At 39.2% G+C, this 27,555-nt stretch overlaps 1 protein-coding gene across 1 annotated transcript; it reads left to right on the top strand.

The window, feature by feature from the left end:
• Positions 1-27,555, top strand: LOC113510297 (monocarboxylate transporter 12). The gene is made up of 18 exons (XM_052892088.1): positions 1-593; positions 11,961-12,065; positions 12,669-12,773; positions 13,462-13,598; positions 14,857-15,050; positions 16,213-16,356; positions 17,295-17,361; positions 18,509-18,624; positions 19,078-19,209; positions 20,003-20,151; positions 20,981-21,056; positions 22,366-22,492; positions 22,902-23,051; positions 24,046-24,188; positions 24,495-24,600; positions 25,493-25,566; positions 26,283-26,429; positions 27,399-27,555. Exons 1-18 carry the CDS (start codon positions 561-563, stop codon positions 27,533-27,535), a joined length of 2,142 nt encoding a protein of 713 aa, XP_052748048.1. The 5' UTR covers positions 1-560; the 3' UTR covers positions 27,536-27,555.

The raw sequence follows: 27,555 nt of genomic DNA, 5'->3' as shown, positions 1-27,555 counted from the left end.
TATATTTCTTTATTATAAATATACCAAAACCAGGATTGTTGAAAATAGTATCAAAAATTAAAAAAAAAAAGTATCTCTATGAACGCAATATTATTATTGATTTTTGCTCTGCGCATACTTCCTAACTTCGTTGTCATCCTATTCGTTCAAGATTCGCGATACCTACCGCTCGTTCGCTCTGCTTTAATAGAAAAGCTATAAAAAAAAAATCAAAATTATAAAAAAAAAAATATACCGTGCCAAATACCGCAAAATAGGGCACACAGTTTTTTCCAATAAATTACCTCATTAAAGATGTTCGCTAATCCGTAATAACGTATTCCGTGGATTCTTTTACGTAAAATAAAGAAAAAAAAATTGAAGATTATTATTTTTTTTTAATAGAAAGGGGTAGGCAAAGGAATTAAAACGGAGTCTTTTAAAGGGTTAAGATCAGATAAACAAATGTATACGGCGGTAGCCGTATGTTCTGCTAAAAGGAACGCCGAGAAACTAAAATCGACGGAGGCGGAGGACCACTTTAAGAATCAAAGCATACCAGCACCCCCAGACATTTCAGGATGTCTCTGCCCAGGGAGTTTATTTTTAATCAGGTAAGTAAGAAATAACCATAAATGTCTTATCTGCTTATGTTCTATCACCTTTCTTTTCCTGTAAGAGCGACAGAGTAAAAATAGGATGTGTCACCTATGTCGTAAGAATACACAAGTATTACATAGAAGGCAAAATAATAAAAAATCCTAATGTATGTTTTTTTTTTAATACAATTTGAAAATATCGAACAAGTTGATGGCCCACCTGATGGAAAATGGTAACAATTAAATGAACAGCACCATGGACCTCATAGAATACTTTATTAGTCATGACATATATGGTGTTGTTTCCGTACCCTATAACTTCAGTATCATATCCCACCTTCCATATATCCGCAAAAGAAACAACGTAACTGACATAGCCCGAAGGGTAAGCAAGCTGAAATGTGCTTGTCACATAGCTCGAAGAACCGATAACCGATGGGGAAGAATGGTTATTGAGTGGCGACCCCGTACAGGCAAACGCAGTGTAGGACGACCCCCCACTAGATGGGGTGACGACCTGAAATGCATTGCAGGGAGTCAGTGGACGCAGGTGGCTCAGGATCGTTCTTTATGGCAATCCAAGGAGTAGGCTTATGTCCAAGAGAGGACGAATGGCTGAAAGAACGATTATGATCCCACCTTCAAGCCGAAACACAGCTGTTTCATGGCAGAACCGCCAGTGGGTCAGAGGTACCCATGCAAACAACTTTAGTATAAATTCTCCCTTTGCTTTATTTGATAAAATTCACAAGATTAGTAATGGGATCACAGGCTTCGACAGTGTTGCCAGCTACGATTTTTATTTTTATCCAATTGTCAAATATTTGTTCTCTAAATAGACATGATTTTCAATACTGTCCCAAACATTAACGTTTATCATTTTTTTTATACAACTTAGAATGGCAAACAAGCTGACCGCCCACCTGATGGAAAGTGGTAACCGTCGCCCATAGACATGAGCGGTACCATGGACATAACAGAGTATACTGTTTCGCCCATGATACCACCCATTCGTTGCCATTCATGAGGACTCGGGTGTTATTCCTCTGTACCCTGTAAATTCACGCCATATCCCACCCTTCAAACCGAAACACAGCCATGCAAACAACTGCTTCACGGTAGAAACACGAATGGGATAGAGGTACTCAAGCAATCGACTTTTGTACAAAGTCTCCCTCTGGTAGACATTCTTCAATTTTGCTATATACATACCACAAAGTGAACGACGATCAAAGACTGTCCCATGCTCTGTTTTGCTATCTCCATTCATATATTTTATCAATACAGATATACCTCTGTATACTTACTTTACAAATACCAGAGGGAGACTTTGTACAAAAGTCGTTTGCTTAGCCATCTCTGTCCCATTCGTGTTTCAACCGTGAAGCAGTTGTGTTTGCATGGCTGTGTTTCGGTTTGAAGGGTGGGATATGGCGTGAATTTACTGGGTACAGAGGAATAACACCTGAGTCCTCAGAAATGGCAACGCATGGGGGGTATCATGGGCGAAACAGTATACTCTGTTATGTCCACGGTACTGCTCATGTCTATAGGCGACGATTACCACTTTCCATCAGGTGCACCGTCAGCTTGTTTGCCATTCTAAGTTGTATAAAAAAAAAAAGAATAAAGAAAAAAAAATTGAGTAATCTCCAATCTGTTAGTGTTTTAGCAAATGCTTTAACATTATAAAACTTCTTTACTTAACAATATTCGTAATGCATATAACTGCAACTTGCCAATGCAAACTATTGTAAACCAATCCCAATTATAACCTAATTCCTCTTTCTTGAATGCAGTATAAAATTGTCATTAGCGATAGATACATAGATAATTTATTTGCATTACTTACAGCACACAAATTACAATATAAACATACATATAACACAAACATACACAGTAAAAGAGATAAAAGAATGAAAAACAAAACAAAAAATATAAAAACAACAATTTCTTTTTTTTTTATGCGTGTGCCGTAGCACAGATAATATAATACTATGCCATAGTAACACAAAATGGTCACACAAATGTTAGATTCGATTGACATGGATATTGGATTCAAGAGTAGACCTGCTGGTGTATGTTTTTTTTTAAGTAGTCTATTTAATTAGTTTTTTTCTATATTCGAAATCTACGCGTGCGAAGTAGTGGGCGTAAATGTAGTTACACGTACAGTGGAAAATCGATAGAGAAGCCTCTAGTCTAGACAGTTCTAGACGTTTCCTAGTTGTCACATCGTCCAATCGACTGATACAAAAGGTCATTTTTATTATCATATTAATCGTTAATTGTTCATTGCTAAATATATACTTATAAGGAAGGTTTTGCATGTAGTCGCCACGCTTGGCAGGCGGGTTGGCAAACGTAGGTTTTGGTGATGTTTTAAGGACGCTGCTGCCCGTCCCTAGTTCTCTTTTAGTCGCCTCTTACGACACCCACGGGAAAGGATGCGGTGACCTATCCTATGACGGGACCTACACAGCTAGAGAGTGATTTTTGGTAATTAAAAAAAATTGGTTAGCTATCATTAAATACTGTTACATACTGTTTCGTCCATGATACCCCCCATGCGTTGCCATTCCTGAGTACTCAGGTATTATTCCTCTGTACCCAGTAAATTCACGCTATATCCCCCCCTTCAAACCGAAACACAACTGTTTCACGGTTGAAACACGAATGGGACAGAGGTACCCAAGCAATACTTTGTACAAAAGTCGATTGCTTGGGCACCTCTGTCCCATTCGTGTTTCAACCGTGAAGCAGTTGTGTTTGCATGACTGTGTTTCGGTTTGAAGGGTGGGATATGGCGTGAATTTACAGGGTACAGAGGAATAACACCTGAGTCCTCAGGAATGGCAACCCATGGGGGGTATCATGGGTGAAACAGTATAGTCTGCTATGTCCATGGTACTGCTCATGTCTATAGGCGACGGTTACCACTTTCCATCAGGTGGGCCGTCAGCTTGTTTGTCATTCTAAGTTGCATAAAAAAAAAAAAAAAAAAAAAAAAAAATCGGCTTTTGTACAAAGTCTCCCAAATCTCTATTATTGTCAGTCGTGTTCTTGGCAATTTATTTATTTTAATTTCCATATAACTGACTGATAACGTAACTTTTAGAATATTTATTATTTATTAAAACTTAATTCCTTAAAATTGTTTTATTCCATTTTATATATGTATAACTATGTTAGAGTGAATGCTGTGAATATCTATAATAGGCGTGTGCATTAATATTGTATTCTTTTTAATAAATTTGATAAACCTAAATATTTATTTACAAATAACAAGAAAAAGTAATTAAAATTTTTAAAAATTATTTAAAGATAAAAAATTTCTGTGAGATCACTGCCAGCTGGTAGGGTACGTAGGAGACTTGCTGCATTTCCACGCTGAATAGCAATGGAAGTGCGTTGACCAAAGTATTATATTTATTGTTTGTTACACCTATATGTTATAATGCAATATGCTGTTGGTGTTCCTTTAAATAAATAAATAAATACTAATTTGTACAAATAACAAAATAATTAATTCACTCTCGCGCCACCTGCCCTTTTCTATATGTTCTCCTTTAACCAAAGCTTGTCTGTAAGAGATCGCCCTAGCGATAAGACCGCCTTTTGTACCTTTATGTGTATATTTTAATCTGTACTTTATACTACTGTAATTTACTTGAATTGCTCAATTGTCATTGTATATTTTTATGTTTCTGATGCAATAAAGAGTTAAATAAATAAATAAAGTACAAATTTAAAATATTAATTTTATTTATATATGTATATGTATGTATATATATTTATAAGTGTATGTGTATGTAGATATATGTATATGTTTGGTTGTATGTGTTTATTTATGTATATATATGACTACGCTGTCACAGATATTATTTTTTACAAATCTATCTTTTTTAACGCGCCACCTACCTACTTATGCTTTAATCCTTTCTACCCAAAGGTTGTCTGGAAGAGATTGCTTAGCAATAAGACCGCCTTTTGTACTTCACTATACGTATTGAAAATTGTTTTAACAAAACATGTTATGTTGGTGCAATAAAGTGTTAAATAAATAAAAAAAAAAAAAAAATTACCTTTCCATCTATTTACCCGTGAAAAGCCGGGGCGGGTCGTTAGTTAAAGTGTTCCGGGTGAATTATTAGCTTGTGGTTCTGTTTTTTTGTTGTCCGAGGTCATTGTGCCGGCTGTTGGCAGACACCGATATAACCGGATCAATACCGGCTCCGCAGACGAGCATTCTTGCAGTCTGTATAGCACGGAAGTAAAGACAAACTTGTTTTTTTTTTTATTTTTTTAAATTGATAGAATAGAACAGAAATTTTTTATTTTTTATTTTTAATAGACTGTTTTTTTTTTTAATTTATAGATTAGAACAGAAATAACAGTATTCGTCACTATGGGCTAACGGACCTGCTTTTTCATTCTCACCTATCATCCCTCACTGGTGCCCCGATAGTATATACTGTTAGCATAGGCGGGGCAATACTATTCCATTATCATCCATTAAAAAAAGGTTGCTTGCAGCTCTAGGGGTGTCACGTGAGCGTTGGCGACTCTGATATTTTTGAACATCCTTCGTACACATAAAAAATGAATGAGGAATTAAAAAAAACACGCTAACCCATCATTAACCTTAGGTCTTACTGCGTCATAACTAATAATAAATGTAATACATTCTGATCTTAAATACCAACAGTGTAAAGTTTAAATTTGTTTGCGGATCTATATAAATGTCATTCAATCAATATTTTTTTTTTTAATTTTAATTGTGTAATTGTCATATATGTTATTATGGCTGTGTATCGTGACGAATTCGACAGGAATTAATCACGATAATTTTCAGGGGTGACCGCGTGGAGGTCGACCTGACAGGGTATATTGCTGGCAACGGAGCCCCCGAAACTTACCAACAATCTTTTTTCATTAAGTATGTTGTTACGACTATTTTTTTTTTTAGTTTTTGATGCTTGGGAATGCATGCGTACAGGTATTATGTACCTAGATTCTGATTTCCCGCCAAATTTTAATATTGACGTTTGTTAAAAGTGAAGAGGCGAAAAATATATGTTTTCACTGACCTAAATAGGAGTTTCCGCAGTCATGTAGGCAGTGGGTCATATAATCTGCAATTCTTAGGTCGTTGCACTGTAGAGGGCGTCCATTGTTCTATTACGGGTTAATGTATCTAAACTCCAAACTGCCATAGATTAGGTAACTCGTGTTAGAGTGTGTCGCCCTCTGGTGTTGAAGTTTCTAAGTCACCTTTTACTTTTTCCTTCGCGAATAAAAAAAAATTACTAGCTGTCGAAATATTGAGTCATTAGTTTTCACTTTAGAAAATAGTCTAAATTCACATTAAAAGACTGAATCTTTACCAACCAGTTCTTTACACCCTGTATATCTACGTCTACACTATACGCTAATATTATAAAAAGGAAAGATTTGTATTTTTGTGTGTATGTATGTTTGTAATGAATAAACTCATAAACTACTTTGCCGATTTCAAAAAATCTTTCACCATTAGAGAGCTACATTCACCCTGAGTAACATAGGCTATATTTATTGCTAGAAAAGATTAGGGATTCTCACTAAAACTGTAGTAACGTAATTCAAGGTGTCAAAAAATGCTATAAAATATATTATATATATATATATATATATATATATATATATATATATATATATATATATATATATATATATATATATACTCGCTGAGACTCCATTATAGGTACATGGGATGACTAACTAAAGTGAGGCCTTGGTTCGACCCCTGTCTCAATGCCATCGCCATCGGAACGGGTCGATACCATTTATTACTAATACCTGTTTATTCAGGGAATAGGCAAGCGTGAGTCACGGTTTGACAGTTCTGTTTTTTTTTAATGGATGACAATGGAATGGTATGGCCGCGTGTGTCCATCCAGAATAGACCGTCCCTTCTTTTTTCGTGGGTATCGTAAGACGCGACTAAGAAAATTTATGGTCGAGAGATGGGCAGCAGCGACCCTTTTAAAATATCTCTGAAAGCCAACCAACCCGCTTGTCAAGCATAGATAGATAGATAGATAGACACTCTTTATTGTTTCCTCCAAAAGATTACAATAGTAAACTTATTATAAATATAAACAATTACAAGAAATAATCACAATGAGAAAACAATGGGCGACCTTATCGCTAAGAGCGATCTCTTGCAGCCAACCTTTGGATGGAGAGGAGTAATTATAAACAATTTGGTGGGAGGCACGATGAAAAATTTTGTTAGTTCTAAATAGCATAGCAACTGTTGGGAAAACTTCGCTTATGTGGAAGGCTTACGTTCAGCACTAAGACAGTTAATAGCTGAAATGAATGGAATGGTAACCTTGTCTGCGCTAATGGTATACGCTGGCGGGGCACCAGTGAGGGATGATAGGTGAGGATGAAAAGGCAGGTCAGTTGACCCATCGTGATGAATACACCTGAGATTCAGCACGATGGTTTCCAGGGGGGACCACGTGAAGGTTGACCTGATGGGGTATATTGCTAGCAATGGGACTGGTAGTCCGCATTACTAACAGTCCATTCCCTCCCAATCTGAATTATTTAGAACATTAACGTATCGGCCGTTAACTGTTCGCTGCTGAAGATAAGCATCTCTATGTAGAACCTAGGTTTATCTAAGCATAAAGGGGGGTTTTGCCAGTAGTTGCTACTCTTGGCAGGCGGGATTTTGATAAAAATTCTATGGGTATAATTTGAAAGTATATCCTTTCGGATTAAAAAATAATTTTCCAAATCGGTTCACAATTGACGGAGTTATGAGGTTACAAACATTAAAAAAAAAAAAATATAACCGAATGGAGGACTTCCTTCTGTTTGAATTCGTTTGAAAATGGAACTTTACAGCCACACTGCACATGGCACTTGTAGTGATTTATTGTATAATGTAGTAAATAATTGAAAATTAAATATATAATGTACCTGTATAAAATGGCCTATCTGTGGATAAATTCAACAATTAATATTTGCATGCCATTCGATGTGGCGAAACATAATGCACATCTTATAAACTTCACAAATGCAACAACTTTTCTACAATGTTTCTAGCAAATAAATTTCATTTCATTTCATTCTTTTCCATCATTTGAATTCGTTTGAAAATGGAACTTTAGAACCACATTCTTTTCCATCATTTGAATTCGTTTGAAAATGGAACTTTACAGCCACATTCTTTTCCTGATTTGAATTCGTTTGAAAATGGAACTTTACAACCATATTCTTTTCCATCATTTGAATTCGTTTGAAAATGGAACGTCTCCTAAGTATACCGAATACAAGTTGATAATTATTGATTGAACCTCTGTCTGTTTGAATTCAGCTTTTGACAATGTTCTCGTGCACGCAACCATTTGAGGATTGTAAATTATTGATTTAACAATATTGTTTCATGTTTCAAACATTGTATTCACGGTTTTATCGTTTTATATCAGTTTTGAACTTGAATCGATATCATTGCTTAGACCAACTCAATCAGTTTATATTATTTTTATACCACGAAGGTGGCAAACAAGCATACAATACTGCAATTTCACCTTGTATTTATAAAATTATATACACATTTTTTGTGACAAGCGTTTCACCTCTACACGAGGCATCTTTGGGCATATGATTAGATCGCTACTCGGAGCCTAAGTATTAATAAAAACAAAATAATTGTGGGATATGGCAGTGAAATTACAGGGTACAGAGGATTAACACCTGAGTCCTCAGGAATGGCAACGCATGGGGGGTATCATGGGCGAAACAGTATACTCTGTTTATGTCCACGGTACTGCTCATGTCTATAGGCGACGGTTATCACTTTCCATCAGATGGGCCGTCAGCTTGTTTGTCACTCTAAGTTACATAAAAAAAATCACTAGGCCCTGAACAGTAATAATGTGTTTGAAATATACCCTGTCAGGTCGACCTCCAAATGGTCCTGGAAATCATCGTGCTGAATCCCAGGTGTATTCATCACGATGGGCCAACTGACCTGCCTTTTCATTCTCAGTGCCCGGCCAGTGCATACTGTTAGTGCGAGGGGTTTACTATTCCATTTTTACTTATTAAAAAAAATTGTGTCTGTTAACGCCTCGTAAATAGCAGTGGTTCTTCTATCATGATGAATGAATGTCAGGATGAATCTTCGAACGTTGCCAGTCACACATATAGTTTTTTTTTTAATGAACGATAATGGAATGGTATCCCCGCCTGCGTTATCGGTATACGCTGGCGGGGCACCAGTGAGGGGTGATAGGCGAGGATGAAAAGGCAGGTCAGTCAGCCCATCGTAACGAATTCCACTAGAATTAACCACAACCTTTCCCAGGTGAAACCACGTGGAAGTCGACCCGATAGGGTGTATTGCTGGCAATGGGTCAATTAGACTTCATTACTAACAATCCCTTTCCCCCCCGTCGCACACGTAGTTACTAATGGTAGTGGATTTAAACAAAACAATACAAATACAAAGAGGTTTCTTCAGGGTCGGCAACGCACGCGTAATACCTCTGGTATTGCAGGTGTTCATAGGCTACGGTAACCAATTACCATCAGGTGGGACGTATGCTTGTTTGCCACCTCAGTGGTATAAAAAAAAACAAATGAAGTAACCATCGTAACCGCTGAACTGAGGTAATAAACAACGCAGGTGCTTGCTTGTACTTGCAAAAACATGTCACCTCATGTTTACATTTGAACGCACCGCCCTCATTTCTCTTCAAACGCGACTTGTTTGGCTTCATAATGACGTTATTGGAACGTAAACATAATCGACTACAACAGAAATAGAAGTAGTTCGTTATGATAATGTCCTTTGCATCGATTGTTACAACTGAGGACCTACCATGAACTATATTCCGTACTAAGAACAAGGAATTACATAGAAGGAGTGATAAACTTGTCAATTCATAGCAGGCTAGTCTATAGAAAATGTTATACGGCCGTATAACCCTACCAAGTTCAGATACAACCTGCTTGCATACTTTCTACATAAACTGTATCGAATATATAATCTAGTAATGTAAAATTTGTCATTGACAAATAATTGACATATCAAACATTTTCTATACACTAGCATGCTGTGAATTGAGAAAAATAGCAACTGATGGTGTATCTTTCGTCCTATTTTACTAATTATATTTACATATGAAGAAAGGAGGCAACCATATGATTTACAGTTTTTATTTTATCATTCCTTCTATGTAATTCCTTGTTCTTAGGTTCCATATGTCATTTATTATCTATGTTCTATATATTGGCAACACTGTAGTATTAGTAATGATGATCTGGACCTAAGAATAAGGAATTATTAATAAAATAAATGGGTTTTCCTTCATATCGGTCTTATTTCATAAACTGTTTTTTTTTGATGGGTGAAAATGGTATGGTAACCCCGCCTACGCTAACGAGATACGCTGGCGGAGCGCCAGTGAAGGGTGATAGATGAGAATGAAAACAGGCCAGTTAGCCCATCATGATCAATTCATCAGGAATTAACCATGACAGTTTCCAGGGAGAACCGCGAGGAGGTCGACCTGGTTGGGTATTATATTGCTAGCAATAGGATTCTCAGTCTCTATTACCAATAATCCCTTTCCCCCCTCATAAACTGTTTCATATAATATGTATAAATGATCAAACAAAATGTTTTCCGAAATTTCGAGGGCGAACGAAACATAAATTAGATGTCTATGTACATAAGGCACGGGAAATTAATAAACTCACTGTATTTTGGCAATGAAGTCGAAACAATTCTCGGAAAAGACAAAACAAAGTTCATTATAACATGTGTACATTATATAGACATCGATCGTCGGTAGGGGCCGCCCTAGACGGACGTCTGTCGATCAAATAGGCGACGTGCTGAAGGAGGGCCAAATTAAAAGTACCCGTAACCGGCGAGCGTGTATGAAAAGATTGATGAATGTGGAGCAAGCGAAAGAGGTCTGTTTGAATCGAAGCATTTGGCGTTCCATTGTTTCTGCCTACCCTAATGGCAGACAGGCGTGACAGATATGTATGTATAGACATCGAATAATAAATGAATGTTCCATCATCGTCATCATCTCAGCCATTCTCCGTCCACTGCTGGACATAAGCCTCCCCCATAGGCTGCCATAAAGAACGGTCCTGAGCCACCTGCATCCACCGACTCCCTGCAATGCATTTGAGATCGTCACTCCATCTAGTGGGAGTCGTCTTACATTGCGTTTACCCGTATGCAGTTATCACTCAAAAACCTTTCTTCCCCATCGGTTGTCTTCCGTTTATTTATCCTTTATACATAAGTTTGAAAAATAACAAATTTGATGTTAAAATTACATAATAATACCGTTTATAAGTAATAAAAAATGTTAAAATACCGTTCCTTTGGATTTTTATGGTAGGATTTATGACAAACGAAATGTTAAGCTCCATTCGCTGGGCATATTTCGTTGCGAACGAAAATACGAATTGAGTTCGAAAATTCGGATTTTCATTTCACGGTAGATCCTCTCTTTTGTTGCTTTAAACTTAAAATCGGCGGCTTTAACCATGATAATTGTATAATATGTTAGTCAAAGTAACTTACTCCTTAAAATTTGGGATATCTATTATTAGGGGTCTCAAAAAATGTTTCTTTCTTTTAAAAAAAGTGTTATGTTTACTTAAAATTAATATTTAAAGATTGTGTCCCAAAAAAACTGACGACTGATAACAATATTCTCATTTGTTTAAATAGAAATAAATTAAAATATAAATAACTGACCTACACTCATCCTCTCCAATCATCTCTCATCGTGCCCTGCCAGCAAATACCAACAGCGCAGGTGTAAACTTTTTTTAATTGATGATAATGAAATGGTAACCCCGCCTGCGCTATCGGTATACGCCGGCAAGGCACTAGTGAGGGATGATAGGTGAGAATGAGAAAGTAGGTCAGTTTTTTTTATGGGTGAAAATGGTATGGTGACCCCGCCTGCGCTAACGGGATACGCTGGCGGAGCACCAGTGAAGGGTGATAGATGAGAATGAAAACAGGCCAGTTAACGCATCATAATGAATTCATCAGGAATTAACCATGATAGTTTCCAGGGGGAACCGCGAGGAGGTAGACCTGGTTGGGTATATTGCTAGCAATGGCATTCTCAGGTTAATTAGCCCATTGTGATGAATACATCTGGAATTCAGTACGACGGTTTCCAGTGGGGATGACGTGGGGGTCGACCTGACAGAGTATATTGCTAGCAATGGGACTGGTATAGTCTGCATTACTGACAATCCTGCCTCCCCCCACCCGCGCAGGTGGAGTAACCATTCTATTGTACATATAAACAGTTCAAACTTCTGTTTTATTCTTTGCAGGAACTGTCGAAATTCGACAGCCAACTCCTGGGCACATCAGCCCCGCCGGCAGCGAGCGCACCACTCTCCTGCTCCATCGATCTGCCAACTGACACTATCTCGGAGGTTGGTACCTTTGCGATGACCTTAAAATGACTACGTAATGACGTCTTATTAGAATGTCAGACGTCATTATGTAGCAAATGAATCGATCTAAGAACAAGTAATTACATAGAAGGAATGATAAAAACTGTAAATCATATGGTTGCTTTCTTTCTTCTTATGCTAATGTAACTAGTAAAAAGAGGACGAAAGGTACACCATCAGTTGCTATTTTTCTCAATTCATAGCATGCTAGTGTATAGAAAATGTTTGATATGTCAATTATTTGTCAATGACAAATTTTACATTACTAGATTATATATTCGACACAGTTAATGTAGGGAGTATGCGAGCAGGTTGTGTCTGAATTTGGTAGGGTTATACGGCCAATAAGACCAAGTGACATAACTTGATGAATTTGACTTCTACGGATTAGTCAAAATATATATATATATATATATATATATATATATATATATATATATATATAACTTAGAAATTATAAATACGAATGGGACAGAGGTACCCAAGCAATCGACTTTTGTACAAAGTCTCCCTCTGGTAAATTGTATACACCTATGTACATATGTAAATAATTGTAGTAATAATATGTATATAATATTCCAGGCCAACCTGTCCCCGGACAAGGGATCCCTGCTGTCGGTCCAGTCGGCGCCACCTGAACAGAGGGAGCGACCGGCGAGTTTGCTTCTCGAATTGCCGTTAGCTACTGTAAGAACTAACAATCATATATATATATATATATATATATATATATATATATATATATATATATATATATATATATATATATATATATATATATATATATATAAAATGCACTTAAACAATACATGCGGCGATAGTTATCAACTTGTTAGCAAGGGAGGACTTATCTCTGAAAGAGATCTCTTCCAGCCAACCCAGTGTAGTTTTTTTTTTTTAATGGATGATAATGGAATGGTAACCCCACCCGCGCTATCGATATACACCGGCGGGGCAACAGTAAAGGATGATAGGTGAGGATGAAGTAGGTCAGTTAGCCCATTGTGACGAATTCAACAAGAATTGTTCACGATGGTTTCCAGGGGGAACCACGTGGGGGTCGAGTCGACCCGGTCGACCTAATAAGACATATTGCTAGCAATGGGACTGATAGTCTGCATTACTAACAATCCAGGATGAAGTCTCCCTCTGATAACTGTAATAGTAAACGTTCACGCTCACATTTTTACTTTATCCGAGCAGTAAGTGCTTTATATTATTCTCAATTTCGTGTATAATATAGTATATGTCATATATGTGTAAGTATATTTGTTATTTATATATATTTATTCCTTTATATATGTAATTTTAGTATGTATGTACTCTTTTGCTATTCTACGAGTCATATTTAATATCTTCTGTTCTCTTCTCGCAGCAAGTAGGTGCATATTTATCCGCCATGTCGCCGACTGAGCAAGAGGAAGACTCTCTGTTGACGCTCTCGTCGGTGACCGCTCGGCCGCTGCTAGCTGCCTCTAGGAAACTGCGGCCACCGCCCGACTCCAGCACAGAGTGAGTAGCCACGTGACGACTGTACCCAGACCCATCATAAACGAAGCTATAATATATCCTCTAGAATACTCTAGAAAGATTTTGCCAAAGTGGGCGATAACGCCCTCTTGTGGGCGCTGCAGGCCTGAAGGGAGGCGGTAAGAGATCCAGAAAAAAATGGGGGCGTTGTGTAGAGACTTGGGGGGTGATTTGTTGTAATAGTGGTTTTTAAGTAGGTGAAAAACTGGGGGCGTTAAAAAAGAATTTATTCTCAAACACATAATGTCACTAAATTATAAACACACTCTATTACCTCTTTCAAGAAGAGGTTGAAATCACATTTTCTTTCCCTTGAGTAATATTTTTTTTTTTTGTATTTTTCTAATTGAACTGTCAAATCTTAAAATCATTAAACGAAATTTCTAATGTAAGTAGTATATTAATTTATTTTAACATTAATTATATAAGTAGGTAGGTATTATATGTATTTATAGTGTATGTATTTATGTAATATTTTATTATATATTTTAATATTTTATTTAACAGTATATTTGTTTATGTATTAATAGTTGTAGCACTTCAGCTGCCCGCTAACGACATGCTTTCTAACTGCATTGGGTTGACTGGAAGAGATCTCTGTCAGAGATAAGTCCACCCTTGCTCACAATATTTATAAATACATTATTTTATATGTAACTTACAAGTGCAATAAAGAATATATATAAGTTTGGGAATCCCTGCTCTAGATGCAGATACGAACTTTCTGTTCCGAAGTAACGTTTAAAAAAGTTAATACGTCTTTTATGGGAATGGGCATTAAATGTTACAATAAGATACCGAAAGATATTTTGGATCTACCTTTTAATAAATTTGAAACTGTTATTAAAAAACATTTATTGAACAAAGCCTATTACACACTAAACGATTACTTGAACGACAAGCGTGCATGGTGTTAGTCGATCATGCGCGGGCTTCTAACGACCATGTAATTTTAGACAGTACATTTAAATAAATACACATAATGTTAACAGAGATTTAAAAGAGTAACTGTTGAGTTTCTCGCGGGCTCTTCACAACAGATAACAACTTTCCGTACCCTGCAGTAGATTTAAAAAGAAATATTACAAGAAATAATCACAATGAGAAAACAATGGGCGACCTTATCGCTAAGAGCGATCTCTTGCAGCCAACCTTTGGATGGAGAGGAGTAATGAGTTAATAAGTGCAAAAAATGACACTTCGAAAGTCTCGCTGAAGTGTCTAATTTTTTTCGTTTCAGTATCACCAATCCCCCAGACGGGGGTTACGGCTGGGTTGTGGTCTTCGGGGCTTTCATGGTGCAGTTCTGGGTGGCTGGTCTGTTCAAGTCTTACGGTGTGCTTTACGTGGAGATAATGGAAACGTTCCCGGACTCGTCCGAGTCGGTTGCCTCTTGGATACCGGCTGCGTTGTCAACGTTGTGCTTAGCTCTTGGTGAGTGTTGCTTAAAAATTTGCTTGTTTCCTCCCACGAACACTCAGGTTATGGAATGAGCTTCCTGCCGAGGTTTTCCCAAGAGACTACAGCTTGGGGTTCTTCAAAAAGGGGGTAAAAAGGTTTCTTCAGGGTCGGCAACGCGCGCGTAATACCTCTGGTATTGCAGGTGTTCATAGGCTATGGTAACCACTTATTTCCCGGTGGGTCGTATGCTTGTTTGCCACCTCAGTGGTATAAAAAAAATTGGGTGGAATTTTTTTTAATGAGTGATAAAGGAATGGCAACTCCGCTTGCGCTATAGGTATATGCTGGCGGGGTACCAGTGAGGGGTGATAAGTGAGAATGAAAAGGCAGGTCAGTTCGCCCATCGTGATGAATACACCTGGAATTCAGCACGATGGTTTCCAGGGAAACTATGTCGAGGTTGACCTGACATATTGCTAGCAATGGGTAGACCTGGGCATATTGCTAGCATTGGGACTGGTAGTTCAGTTGGTATTGTTGGAAATGGGGTCTAAATTTTTTCTAATGAGTGAAAAGAACGGTAACCTTGCCTGTGCTATTGGTATACACTGGCTGGGCACCAGTGACGGGTGACAAGTAAGGAGAAAAGTCAATCAGTTAGCTTACCGTAACAAATTCGACAAGAATTAACCGATATGGCTTCCACGGGAAACCCCGTGAAGGATCGATTAAATTAGATATATTGCTAGCAATGGGGCTTTTAAGATATCATTACTAACAATCCCTTCCCCCCGAGTTTATGGTTTAATCTGTATGTCAATAGACCAAGGCTCAGGTGTCACATGTATACATCTATGTCTTTTTTTCTTTAACCCTTACAATCGGGAGGACAGGGATTGTTAGTGATAGAGACTGAGAATCCCATTGCTAGCAATATACCCAAACAGGTCGACCTCCTCGCGGTTCCCCCTGGAAACTATCATGGTTAATTTCTTCTGAATTCATCGTGATGGACTAACTGGCCTGTTTTCATTCTCATCTATCACCCTTCACTGGTGCTCCGCCAGCGTATCCCGTTAGCGCAGGCGGGGTTACCATTCCATTTTCACCCATAAAACAACCCTTACAATCTCTTTCCCCCTAGTCAGAGTAGTTTATAACTACAACTTTTGGAGATGATGTCTCTTTGTACCAGCTCCGCTATCATCAGCCCTGTGTGAGAAGTACTCGTGTCGGCTGGTGGTGTTCATTGGTGGCCTATTCTGTGCGACTGGGCTGGCCCTCTCCTACTTCAGCACTGGGCTACTCCACCTGCTCCTGAGTTTCGGGGTGATGACAGGTGAGTGGAACAACACCTTAGTCATGAGGAAAGGCAATGCATGGGGGGGGGTATCATTTTACCAGAGGGAGACTTTGTACAAAAGTCGTTTGCTCGATTACCTCTGTCCTATTCGTGTTTTAACCGTAAAGCGGTTGTGTTTGCATGGCTGTGTTTCGGTTCGAAGGGTGGGATATGGCGTGAATTTACTGGGTACAGAGGAATAACACCTGAGTCCTCAGGAATGGCAACGCATTGGGAGGTATCATGGGCGAAACAGTATACTCTGTTAAGTCCATGGTACTGATCATGTCTATAGGCGACGGCTACCACTTTCCATCAGGTGGGCCGTCAGGTTGTTTGTATTCTAAATCACATAAAAAACAAAGTTTTTTCCTATTTATGGACATTTCTTTGGATACAGAATGGGTTGCTATCATCATTACCTCCCTACCCTTATCCTAATTATTATTTGTGGTCGGCTTAATATGGTTTTATCCATATTACTAAAGGATTTGGCTTATAGTTTTATAGGAATTGTTCGGATTGATACCTGCTGCTGATTTTCACCATCGTACAACCCGCTATAAACTAAAATTTCATCCCAACCATCTGGACGAGTGGCGGTCCTCCACCGTGCGTTTTTCAAGGCACTTTCTTCCACGCGCAACCACTCTTTAGAATCAATCTCCAGCAGCAGTATTTCCGAACCGATACGACAACGTAACCTTCAAGAAAAGAGCATATTCCCTTTTAAAAGGTCGGCAGCACACCTGCAATGCCGTTGGTGTTGTGGGTGACCATGGGCGGCGGTAGTCATTTACCATCAGGTGAGCTGCATGCTCGTTTGCCCCCTGTGTTGTAAAAAAAACGACTGGCCGCTTTATGGGTTGCTATATGACCATATAAGGGCTTTTACGAAATAGGCAACAATTAGTGACATAAATTTATGTCTCCAGGAATTGGCGGTGGGCTGTCTACAACACCAGGGATAGTTATAGTCTCCCAGTACTTCGATAAGCACAGGTAAGTCGTTGATTGTCCATCATGAAGCTATTTTTTGATGGACGATAATGGGATGGTAATCCCGCCTGCGCTGACGGTATATACTAGCAAGGCACCAGTGATGTGACCATGATATGTGAGAATGAAGAGGCAGGTGATGAATACACTTGGAATTTAGCACGATACATTCCAGGGGGGATCGCGGGGAGGTCGACCTGTTAGGGTATATTCTTAGCAATGGGAGTGGTAATCCGCATTACTAATCCCTTCTTCCCCATCATGAAGCTTGTACAAAGTAGTCTCTGTTACTTCTACCTCTCACCTACTCCTTCTGCCAAGTTAACTCGAGCGTCGTGATCCGGCGCGAAGGGCGAAATATGGCGATGACATTACTGAGTACTTTAACTCCAGACCTTTACGGCAAGAGAGATGGCGGCGCGGCGCGTAATACTTCTGTTGATGCAAGTCTGATGTGCAATGAATAAATGTTTGTTTTAAGTTTTTGACCACGGTATTTTTATTTGGGCGTATGGTCCCGGCGTAGAATAGACCATCTCTTCCTTTCCCGTGGGTGTCGTAAGAGGCGACTAAGGGAAGGCGAGGGATGGGCAGCAGCGTCCCTTTTAAAACATGTCTAAAGCCTGATTGCTGTTGCCAATTTGCCTGCAAAGTGTAGAAACTACTGGCAAAACCCCCCAAAGGGGGAGGCTTCTGTTCATCAGTGGACAGTTAAAGACTGATATGAGTTCGAAGTCTAATCTTATTACTGCTCTCCATCCAAAGGTTGCCTGGAAGAGATCGCTCTTAGCGATAAGGTCGCCCATTGTTTTCTCACTGTGATTATTTCTTGTAATTGTTTGTATCTATAATAAGTTTACTATTGTAATCTTATGGAGGGAACAGTAAAGAGTATCTATTTATTTATTTTATTCCATTATGGAAATCTGGGGCACATGATAATTCTAATTAGGAAAACATTTAAAGATTTTGCTCCAGAACGTTCCACAAGGCAATAGCCTAAAACGAGCGATAGTTACAAAAAGAATTATTAAAATCGGAAAACATTGATTATTATTATACAAAAGTTTCAAAGTATATATTTTCCTGAACATAGAACAACTAGGTTGTAGCGCGATTTTAATTTACTTTTGTCTCTGTCTCTTTTCAGGGCACTGGCCAACGGTATATGTGTGAGCGGGACGGCTGCCGGAAGCTTCGTATTTCCGATGCTTATAGAGAAACTAGTGGATATGTACGGCTTACATGGAACGGTGTTATTGCTGGGTGAGCTAGTTCTAGATTGTTCGATAGTTGGCGAGAAAGGTTTAGAATGGAATATTAAGTAATAATTTATCCCAAATCTCTCTCTACCTAGCTACAGTAGCCTTGGTACCAGCTAGCTACTGTAGCTGAAGGGAAAGGGATTGTTAGTAATGGAGACTGAGAATCCCATTGCTAGCAATATACCCAACCAGGTCCACCTCCACGCGGTTCCCCCTGGAAACTATCATGGTTAATTCCTGATGAATTCATCATGATGGGCTAACTGGCCTGTTTTCATTCTCATCGATCACCCTTCACTGGTGCCCTGCCAGTGTACACCGATAGCGCGGACGGGGTTACCATTTCATTATAATCCATTTAAAAAAAGTATGTTTCTACAAATATAATACTATTATTAAAAATTTGAGTTACTTTAAATCATCTTGGACTGAAGAGTAGCCAAATTATTTGCAGGCGGTGGTATGCTGCATGTCTGTGTGTCAGCCACGTTGTACCGACCACCGCCCACCATCAGGGAGCGGGGCTCGACGCCTGCCACCACCACCACCACGGAGAATACCACCTTACTCCACGACATACAGGAAGGTAAGCTGCAATTCTTGTCTATGCCCGAGCTTTGCACAATCAATCAAGCGCAGTCTATGATATTCCGCTGCTGTGCAAAGACCTTCCTTAACTGTTTCCGTCTCGTAAAATTGCTGGCCAAACCATCACCACCAGTTTTTCTAAAAACTTGGTATATTTTTTTAAATACTCGTAACTTGACAGCAATAGTTTTGTAAATATATTTTTCTCAAACATGCTTGGAAATGTGAGCATTATTTTGACAATCTTCTTCAAGATAAATCAAAATTGCCGTACTGGCCAGATACATGCGGGCAGCGGCCGGCAATAGTTGTATGAAAATCCATATCTGTCGTGTTTTGCGGCCAGATAAATTACTATGTAAACTCATGTCTGTCCTGTAATTTAAAAATAGTTGTAATTTAAAAAAAAAACACCATCAGTTGCTATTTTTCTCAATTCATAGCAGGCTAGTGTATAGAAAATGTTTGATATGTCATTATTTGTCAATGACAAATGTTAACATACATTACTAGATTATATATTCGATACAGTTTATGTAGAAAGTATGCAAGCAGGTTGTATCTGAATTTGGTAGGGTTATATGGCCGTATAACATTTTCTATACATTAGCCTGCTATGAATTGAGAAGAATAACAACTGATGCTGTATCTTGCGTCCTCTTTTTACTAATTATATTTGCATAGGAAGAAAGGAGGCAACCGTATGATATACAGTTTTTATTTTATCATTCCTTCTATGTAATTCCTTGTTCTTAGTGAAATATTGTACATATTTTTTTTTCCTTTTTTAGGTAAAACCGACCCAACCAAAGACAACCGTCTGCAGAGTTTGTTCCAACCGGACTCCGAAATGGCGTTGAATCAAAAGAATGTACTTCTGAACGAGGAAGCCAAGAGATCTAATTTGATAACTGAGATTATTCATCCAAGTTTAATAGAGGTAAGTGTTTTATTTTAATGGGTGATAATGGAATGTTAACCCCGCCTGCGCTACCGGTATACACCGGCGGGGCACCAGTGAGAGATGATAGGTGACAATGAAAAGACAGGTCAGTTGTTTTCAGTGGGTGATAATGGAATGGTAACCCCGCCTGCGCTATCGGTATACACCGGCGGGTCACCAGTGAGAGATGATAGATGAGGATGAAGCAGGTCGGTTAGCCCATCGTGACGAATTCAACGAGAATTGTTCACGATGGTTTCCAGGGGGAACCACGTGGAGATCGACCTGACAGGGCGTATTGCTAGTAATGGGACTATTTGACCCCATTACCAACATTCCCTTTTCCTCCCAAGCAGATATTGTTAGCAATACGATAATAGTCTGCTTTACTGTCAAACCCTTCCCCCCTCGGTTTACAGGTTGGACCACGTGGAGGATGACCAGACCAGGGTATATTGCTAGCAATGGGACTGATACTCCGCATTACTAACAATCCCTTCCTCCCCAACGCATGAAGGGTTAATTCATATTCATGTCTATAGGCGACAGTTACCACCTTCCATCAGGTGGACAGCCAGCTTGTTTGCCATTCTAAGTTGTTTTAAAATATCTCTGCCTAAATCGATAGTATTTTCACTTTTTTTTTTTATACAACTTAGAATGGCAAACAAGCTGACGGCCCACCTGATGGAAAGTGGTAACAGTCGCCTATAGACATGAGCAGTACCGTGGACATAACAGAGTATACTGTTTCGCCCATAATACCCCCCATGCGTTGCCATTCCTGAGGACTCAGGTGTTTTCACTTAATTTGAATATGTTACAGGTAGCACGACCACCTCTGCAAACTCAGCACTCAGACTCTGAAGATTCTGAGGGTCTGGATGTCCTTGGAGTCGTTGGTGAGTACTATCGTATAGTATTATTTTTTATATGGGTTCCTTCCACTGCTAACCATAGGCCGTCAGTGGTTGACAGTTGATATTTTTTTTTATACAACTTAGAATGGCAAACAAGCTGACGGCCCACCTGATGGAAAGTGGTAACCGTCGCCCATAGACATGAGCGGTACCGTGGACGTAACAGAGTATACTGTTTCGCCCATGATACCCCGCATGCGTTGCCATTCCTAAGGACTCGGGTGTTATTCCTCTGTACCCTGTAAATTCACGCTATATCCCACCCTTCGAACCGAAATACAGCCATGAAAACACAACTGCTTCACGGTAGAAACACGAATGGGACAGAGGTACCCAAGCAATCGACTTTTGTACAAAGTCTCCCTCTGGTATATGATATGTTTTTGATTTGTTTGATATGTAGATTTATTTTTGTGAGACACAATTTTTAACTGTTCTTATTGACATTCTATGACCCCAGTAGTTAATACTAACACTAGTTTTTACGGACTGGATTTCGTTAACACTTCTTTAAGTTTGTTTTCCTTTTTTTTCCTATTAATTTTTTCACTAATTCTGAGATTAATTATTTTCTGTTATTTAAAAATAGTTATAATAAAATAATAATAAATTGCTAACTATAGTCCCCATATGGGTCGAGCATGTATCTGGGGAATCTATTAAATTATATACACTTTTTCACAAATTTAATATTCCTGTTACAGTCATTGTATAGGTATAATTTTAATATTAATACATACATAATAATTTGTAATAGTTTGTGAGTGTGTGTGTATGCGTATGTGTGAGTGTGTGTGCGTGTGCGTGTGTCCGTGTCTGTGCGTGCATATATGTGTGTGTGTGTGTATGTGTGTGTGTGTGTGCGCGCGCGTGTGCGTGTGCGTGCGTGCGTGCGTGCGTGCGTGCGTGCGTGAGCGTGCGTATGTGTGCGTGTGTGTGAGAGCGCGTGTGTGTGTGCGAGAGCGCGTGTGTGTGTGCGAGAGCGCGTGTGTGTGTGCGTGAGCGCGCGTGCGTGTGTGTAAGTATATGCGTGTACGTGCGTGTATGTGTGTGTGTGTATGTATGCGTACGTGTGTGTGTGTGTGTGTGTGTGTGTGTGTGTGTGTGTGTGTGTGTGTGTGTGTGTGATATGAAAATATAGTATGCTTACATTTCAATAAATATTTTAGACAATAGGTTTTATTAGATCCTCTGTATAAGTTAGAGATTGCAGCCAATTACGTATTTTTAATTTTGCTTCTTTCACTGAACATCGGATGGTGTTACATATTTTTTTTATATTATTTAACAGGATTACCAAAGGAAGTGGCCCGCCTCCGCCTGCGGCCGACGCGTTCCTCGTCAATCTTGCATTCAGTCGAAGATTTGTCCACGGACAGCACTTGCGTTTACAAATCCAGTAGAAGGAAGATCAGCCGGTGAGTAGGTCATAAGGTTTAACTTTCAAGATCTCAGGGAAAGTTTTTTTATACTACTTATAATGGCAAACAAGCTGACGACTGGAAAGTGGCAACCGTCGCCTACAGACATGAGCAGTACCATGGACATAATAGAGTATACTGTTCCGCTCATGATACCCCTCATGCGTTGCCATTCCTGAGGACTCGGGTGTTATTCCTCTGTACCCAGTAAATTCACTGCCATATCGCACCCTTCAATCCGAAACACAGTCATGCAAACACAACTGCTTCACGTTAGAAACACGAATGGAACAGAGGTACCGCGCGCGTAATACCTCTGGTAGTCTCTCCGACCCTGAAGTAACCTCTTGTTGACAGAATCATGAGGTAGCTATAGTGATGACTGATGATCATGACTTATTTTCAGATCTCTATATATAAGACCTCCATTGCCACACCGTTTGATGCAGAACAAGTTATCGGAGCCGGTTATAGTGAAGCAAGACCAGGAGATACAGAAGGAGGACAACAACGAGCAGAAAGAAGAGAAGAGAGGATGCGTCGAGAAGATTTCCAGGTACTTTTACATCATCCAAACTCCCGACTGCTAATTGACCACAGCTAAATATTAATATGAATGAATGAATGAATGGTTTATTTTTCTCTTCACAAAAGCGAGTATAAAGTGACAACTTGAGGTACAATTTGATGCAAAGACCAATTTTGCGAGAGACTGGTACTTGCGGTAGGTTTTTTTTATACAACTTAGAATGGCAAACAAGCTGACGGCCCACCTGATGGGAAGTGGTAACCGTCGCCTATAGACATGAGCAGTACCGTGGACATAACAGAGTATACTGTTTCGCCCATGATACCCCCCACGCGTTGCCAATCCTGAGGACTCAGGTGTTATTCCTCTGTACCCTGTGAATTCACGTCATATCTCACCCTTCAAACCGAAACACAGCCATGCAAACACAACTGCTTCACGGTTGAAACACGAATGAGACAGAGGTACCCAAGCAAACGACTAATAGCTGGTAACAGGTAGACCTGTTATATTGCTAGCAATGGTGTTTTTAGTCTTTATTACTAATCCTTGGGTCGTATGGTCCCGGCGTAGAATAGGCCACCCCTTCCTTTCCCGTGGGTGTCGTAAGAGGCGCCTAAGGACTAAGGCGACCCTTCAAAACATCGTGGCAACTACTGGCAAAACCCCCCCAAACGGGTGGTCAGTTAGCCCATCGTGATGAATACATCTGGAATTTAGCACGATGGTTTCCAGGGGAAACCGCGTGGAGGTCGACCTGACAGGGTATTATATATATTATATATATATATACTGCTAGCAATTGGACTGGTAGCCCGCATTACTAACAATCCCTTCCCTCCTACTGAGTATTGTATGACTGCGGTTGCCAATCCGCCTGCCAAGCGTGGCAACTACTGGCAGAACCCCCCAAGGGGGAGGCTCATGTTCAGCAGTGGACAGTTAAAGGCTGGTAGAATGATGATGTATTTTTAAAAATGCATATTATATTTTTTTTAAATATTCGACTTTTCCGTTTCAGATATTTGGACGTTTCTTTGCTGAAGTCGTGGCGGTTTGGTCTACTGTGCGCGTCCGTAGCCTTGATGTCTTGCGGCTCGCCGTATGCGTTGTACTACTTGCCGGCATACACTGTTGCTGTGGGGCATAGCAAGTCGGCTGCGGGTGAGTGAGACGATGCCATGCCGCTTCTAAAATCTAATCTGTCTACAAAATATTTTATTGTCTACCAGTGTGTTGTTTGATGATAGTTTAAAAATCTAATGTGTCTACTTAAGACTTTGTCGATGAATTTAATGTGTCCACGAAATATGTCGTCGTTCATCGATGTTTTTGGCTCTTGATTCAAAACAAAATCCGCCAGAAATACACACACGAGCGAAGTCGCGGGCAAAAGCTAGTGCATTATAAAAGGTTGTTTTTGAAAATGTCATAAAATATTTTTTTAATTCATTTCATTTCCCTTTGCAGGTCACCTGGTAGCCATCAGCGCAGTGCTGGACCTCTGCGGGCGGCTCGGCCTAGGATATTTGTGTGATTTGCATCTATTTTGCAGAAGAAAGGCGTACATAGTCAGGTAATCTTGTATTACTAAGTATTGTAAAAATAATTTATATTGTAATACAATTTACAAAAAATCTAACTTCAATTGTAGCAAAACCTGTTGTTTTGTTTAAAAAATTACATAACTGATTTTGATAAAATGAGGGAGACTGTACAAAAGTCGATTGCTTGGGTAGAGGTCCCATTCGTGTTTCTACCGTGAAGCAGTTGTGTTTGGATGGCTGTGTTTCGGTTTGAAGGGTGAGATATGGCGTGAATTTACTGGGTACAGAGGAATAATACCTGAGTCCTCAGGAATGGCAACGCATGGGGGGTATCATGGGCCAAACAGTATACTCTGTTATGTCCATGGTACTGCGCATGTGTATAGGCGACGGTTACCTCTTTCCATCAGGTGGACCGTCAGCTTGTTTGCCATTCTGAGTTGTATAGAAAAAAAAACATGTCTATGAAATTCTTTTTATGTAAAATAAGAATTCCACAGATCAGTTTACAACTGACTGAGTTATGAGGTAACAAACATACATAATAATAAATATTTTTTTTTAAACTAAAATTTAATAACAAACATTTATGAATAGTTTTTTTTTTATAAACTTAGTTCGGAATGCAATTTCTGCAGACAATAACGGGCAAGAAACACAGCTGTTGCTTTTTTTTAAATATAAATAAAAAAAAATACAACCGAACTGAGAACCTCCTCCTCTTTTGAAGTCGTTTTTAAAGAAGGCAAAACGCCAATAGTTTAGTTAGTTTGTTTCGGAAATTATATAATTTTGAAGTTTAATAGTAGTAACACGAACCTTCTTTTGAACGACAGTTTAAACGGAGGTATCTTGGTGGTATCAGGGAGCGCGTTCTAAAATTGTAAAAATCTCACTTCAATAGGTCTTTATAATTTTCAGTATTCTGGTGGCCGGTATAGCGGTACTCACCCTGCCCAGTTTAACATCATGGTGGTCGTTAGCCATTGCATCAGGTAATTCATGGTTTCCCACATTTTCAACTTATAATATTATTATTATATCTATGTAATAGTAATGCGTAATAATAAACATGTAATATTATGATTGTTATTTATCAAAATGTAACATAATTACAATTGTTATTCTCATAATGTATTATAACAATTGTTAATTATGATTTTAAATATTACAATTGTTAATTATAACATGTAATATTACAATTGTTAATTATAACATGTAATATTACAATTGTTAATTATAACATGTAATATTACAATTGTTATTACAACATGTAATATTACATTTGTTATTACAACATGTAATATTACAATTGTTATTACAACATGTAATTTTACGAATTGGTTAAAGACCGTTTCGTTATATGGAATACGATTGTTTTTGTCTCATAATATTTATGTAATAGTAATAATAGCCTGGTTTCTTCCCCTGGAGCCCTGAACCCCGGCCGACTGTGTTTCTGCAGGGAGTTAGTTTGAAAACACAAAAAAAATTCAGATTTTAATTTTACATATACACAGATGTACGTAGTGTGTGTGTGTTTTTGTGTGTGGAATTTGTCACGACTTTGGGCCATCTGACCTGCTTTCATCCTCGCCTATCATCCCTCACTGTTGCTCCACCAGCGTATACCGATAGCGCAGGCGGTGTTACCATTACCTTCATCCATTAGAACCTCCTTTTTAAAGTCGGGTATAATGTATATGTGCAGGTGCATACGGCCTCTGCCTGGGATGCTGGTTCTTGCTGGTACCTGTGCTTCTGGCGGACGCGTTCGGCACAGCTCGGATCGCGTCGTCGTACGGACTCGTCAGAATGTTCCAGAGCATTGCGGCTGTCTCCGTACCACCCACAGCTGGTAGGCAATTTAACGTTTAATGTTGTCCGTTTAATCTTAAACCGCGGGATATCGTTAAGGTAACACATAGGATCTACGAAATAATGGTATAAGGCAGGGGGAAGCACAACAGATCCCGATGGGTCGACGTGCAACGGCTTAGCTGACCCCATATGCGAATATAAGATAACATTTAATGTTAAATTTTATACCTATATAGAATCATCATCAGTTGTTATCTGTCCATTGCTGAACATAGGCCTTCCCCATAGACTGCCATAAGAAACGGTCCTGAACCACCCGCATTCACTGACTCCAATGCATTTGAGGTCGTCACTCCATCTAATGTGGGGACGCCACTCAAGAAGCTTTCTTCCCCATCGGTTGTCGGTTCACCCAATTACGTGACTAGTCCTTTGCAGTCTCCATAAAATTCATTATTACCATCATATTTAACTGTCCAGTGTTGAACGTAAGTCGCCCTTATAAGTGGCGTTTTGCTAGTAGTTGCTACGCCTGGAAGGCGGATTGACATCCGCAGTTAGGCTTTGGTGATGTTTTAAGAAAGACGCTGCTGCCCATAGGGATAGGCAGGCGACTAAGGGAGGGCGAGGGCGGTCTTCCTTAGTCGCCTCTTACAACACCCACGGGACAGGAAGGGTGGCCCATTCTATACCGAGACCACATAGCAGAAGCAAGTTGTAAACACTCTTAATTTTATAGGTAGAACACTATTAAGAGGATGCTACTTAGTACTTTTAATTTTAAATTGGTAATGAACTTATGGGGTACAGAGGAATAACACCTGAGTCCTCAGAAATGGCAACGCATGGGGGGTATCATGGGCGAAACAGTATACTCTGTTATGTTCATGGTACTGCTCATGTCTATAGGCGACGGTTACCACTTTCCATCAGGTGGATCGTCAGCTTATTTGTCATTCTAAGTTTCTATAAGAGAAAATATATTTTATGTTTTAATGTATTACAGGGCTGGTGCGTGACGTCACAGGGGGTTACTCTTGGTGTTTTTACGGTATGGGATCTTGTATGGTGTTAGGTTCGATTCCGGTGATTGCATTCCACATCTGTACCAAAAACGAAGACTCCGACTCGTCTGTAGATTGAACGGGTAGATAATTATCAAT

The sequence above is a fragment of the Galleria mellonella genome, unplaced genomic scaffold (genome assembly GCF_026898425.1).
Source record: "Galleria mellonella isolate WM207_F2 unplaced genomic scaffold, CSIRO_AGI_GalMel_v1 utg150, whole genome shotgun sequence".
Taxonomy (NCBI): Eukaryota; Metazoa; Arthropoda; class Insecta; order Lepidoptera; family Pyralidae; genus Galleria; species Galleria mellonella.
Note: the sequence above shows the minus strand (reverse complement) of the source record. Positions and strands in the feature narration are given on the sequence as shown.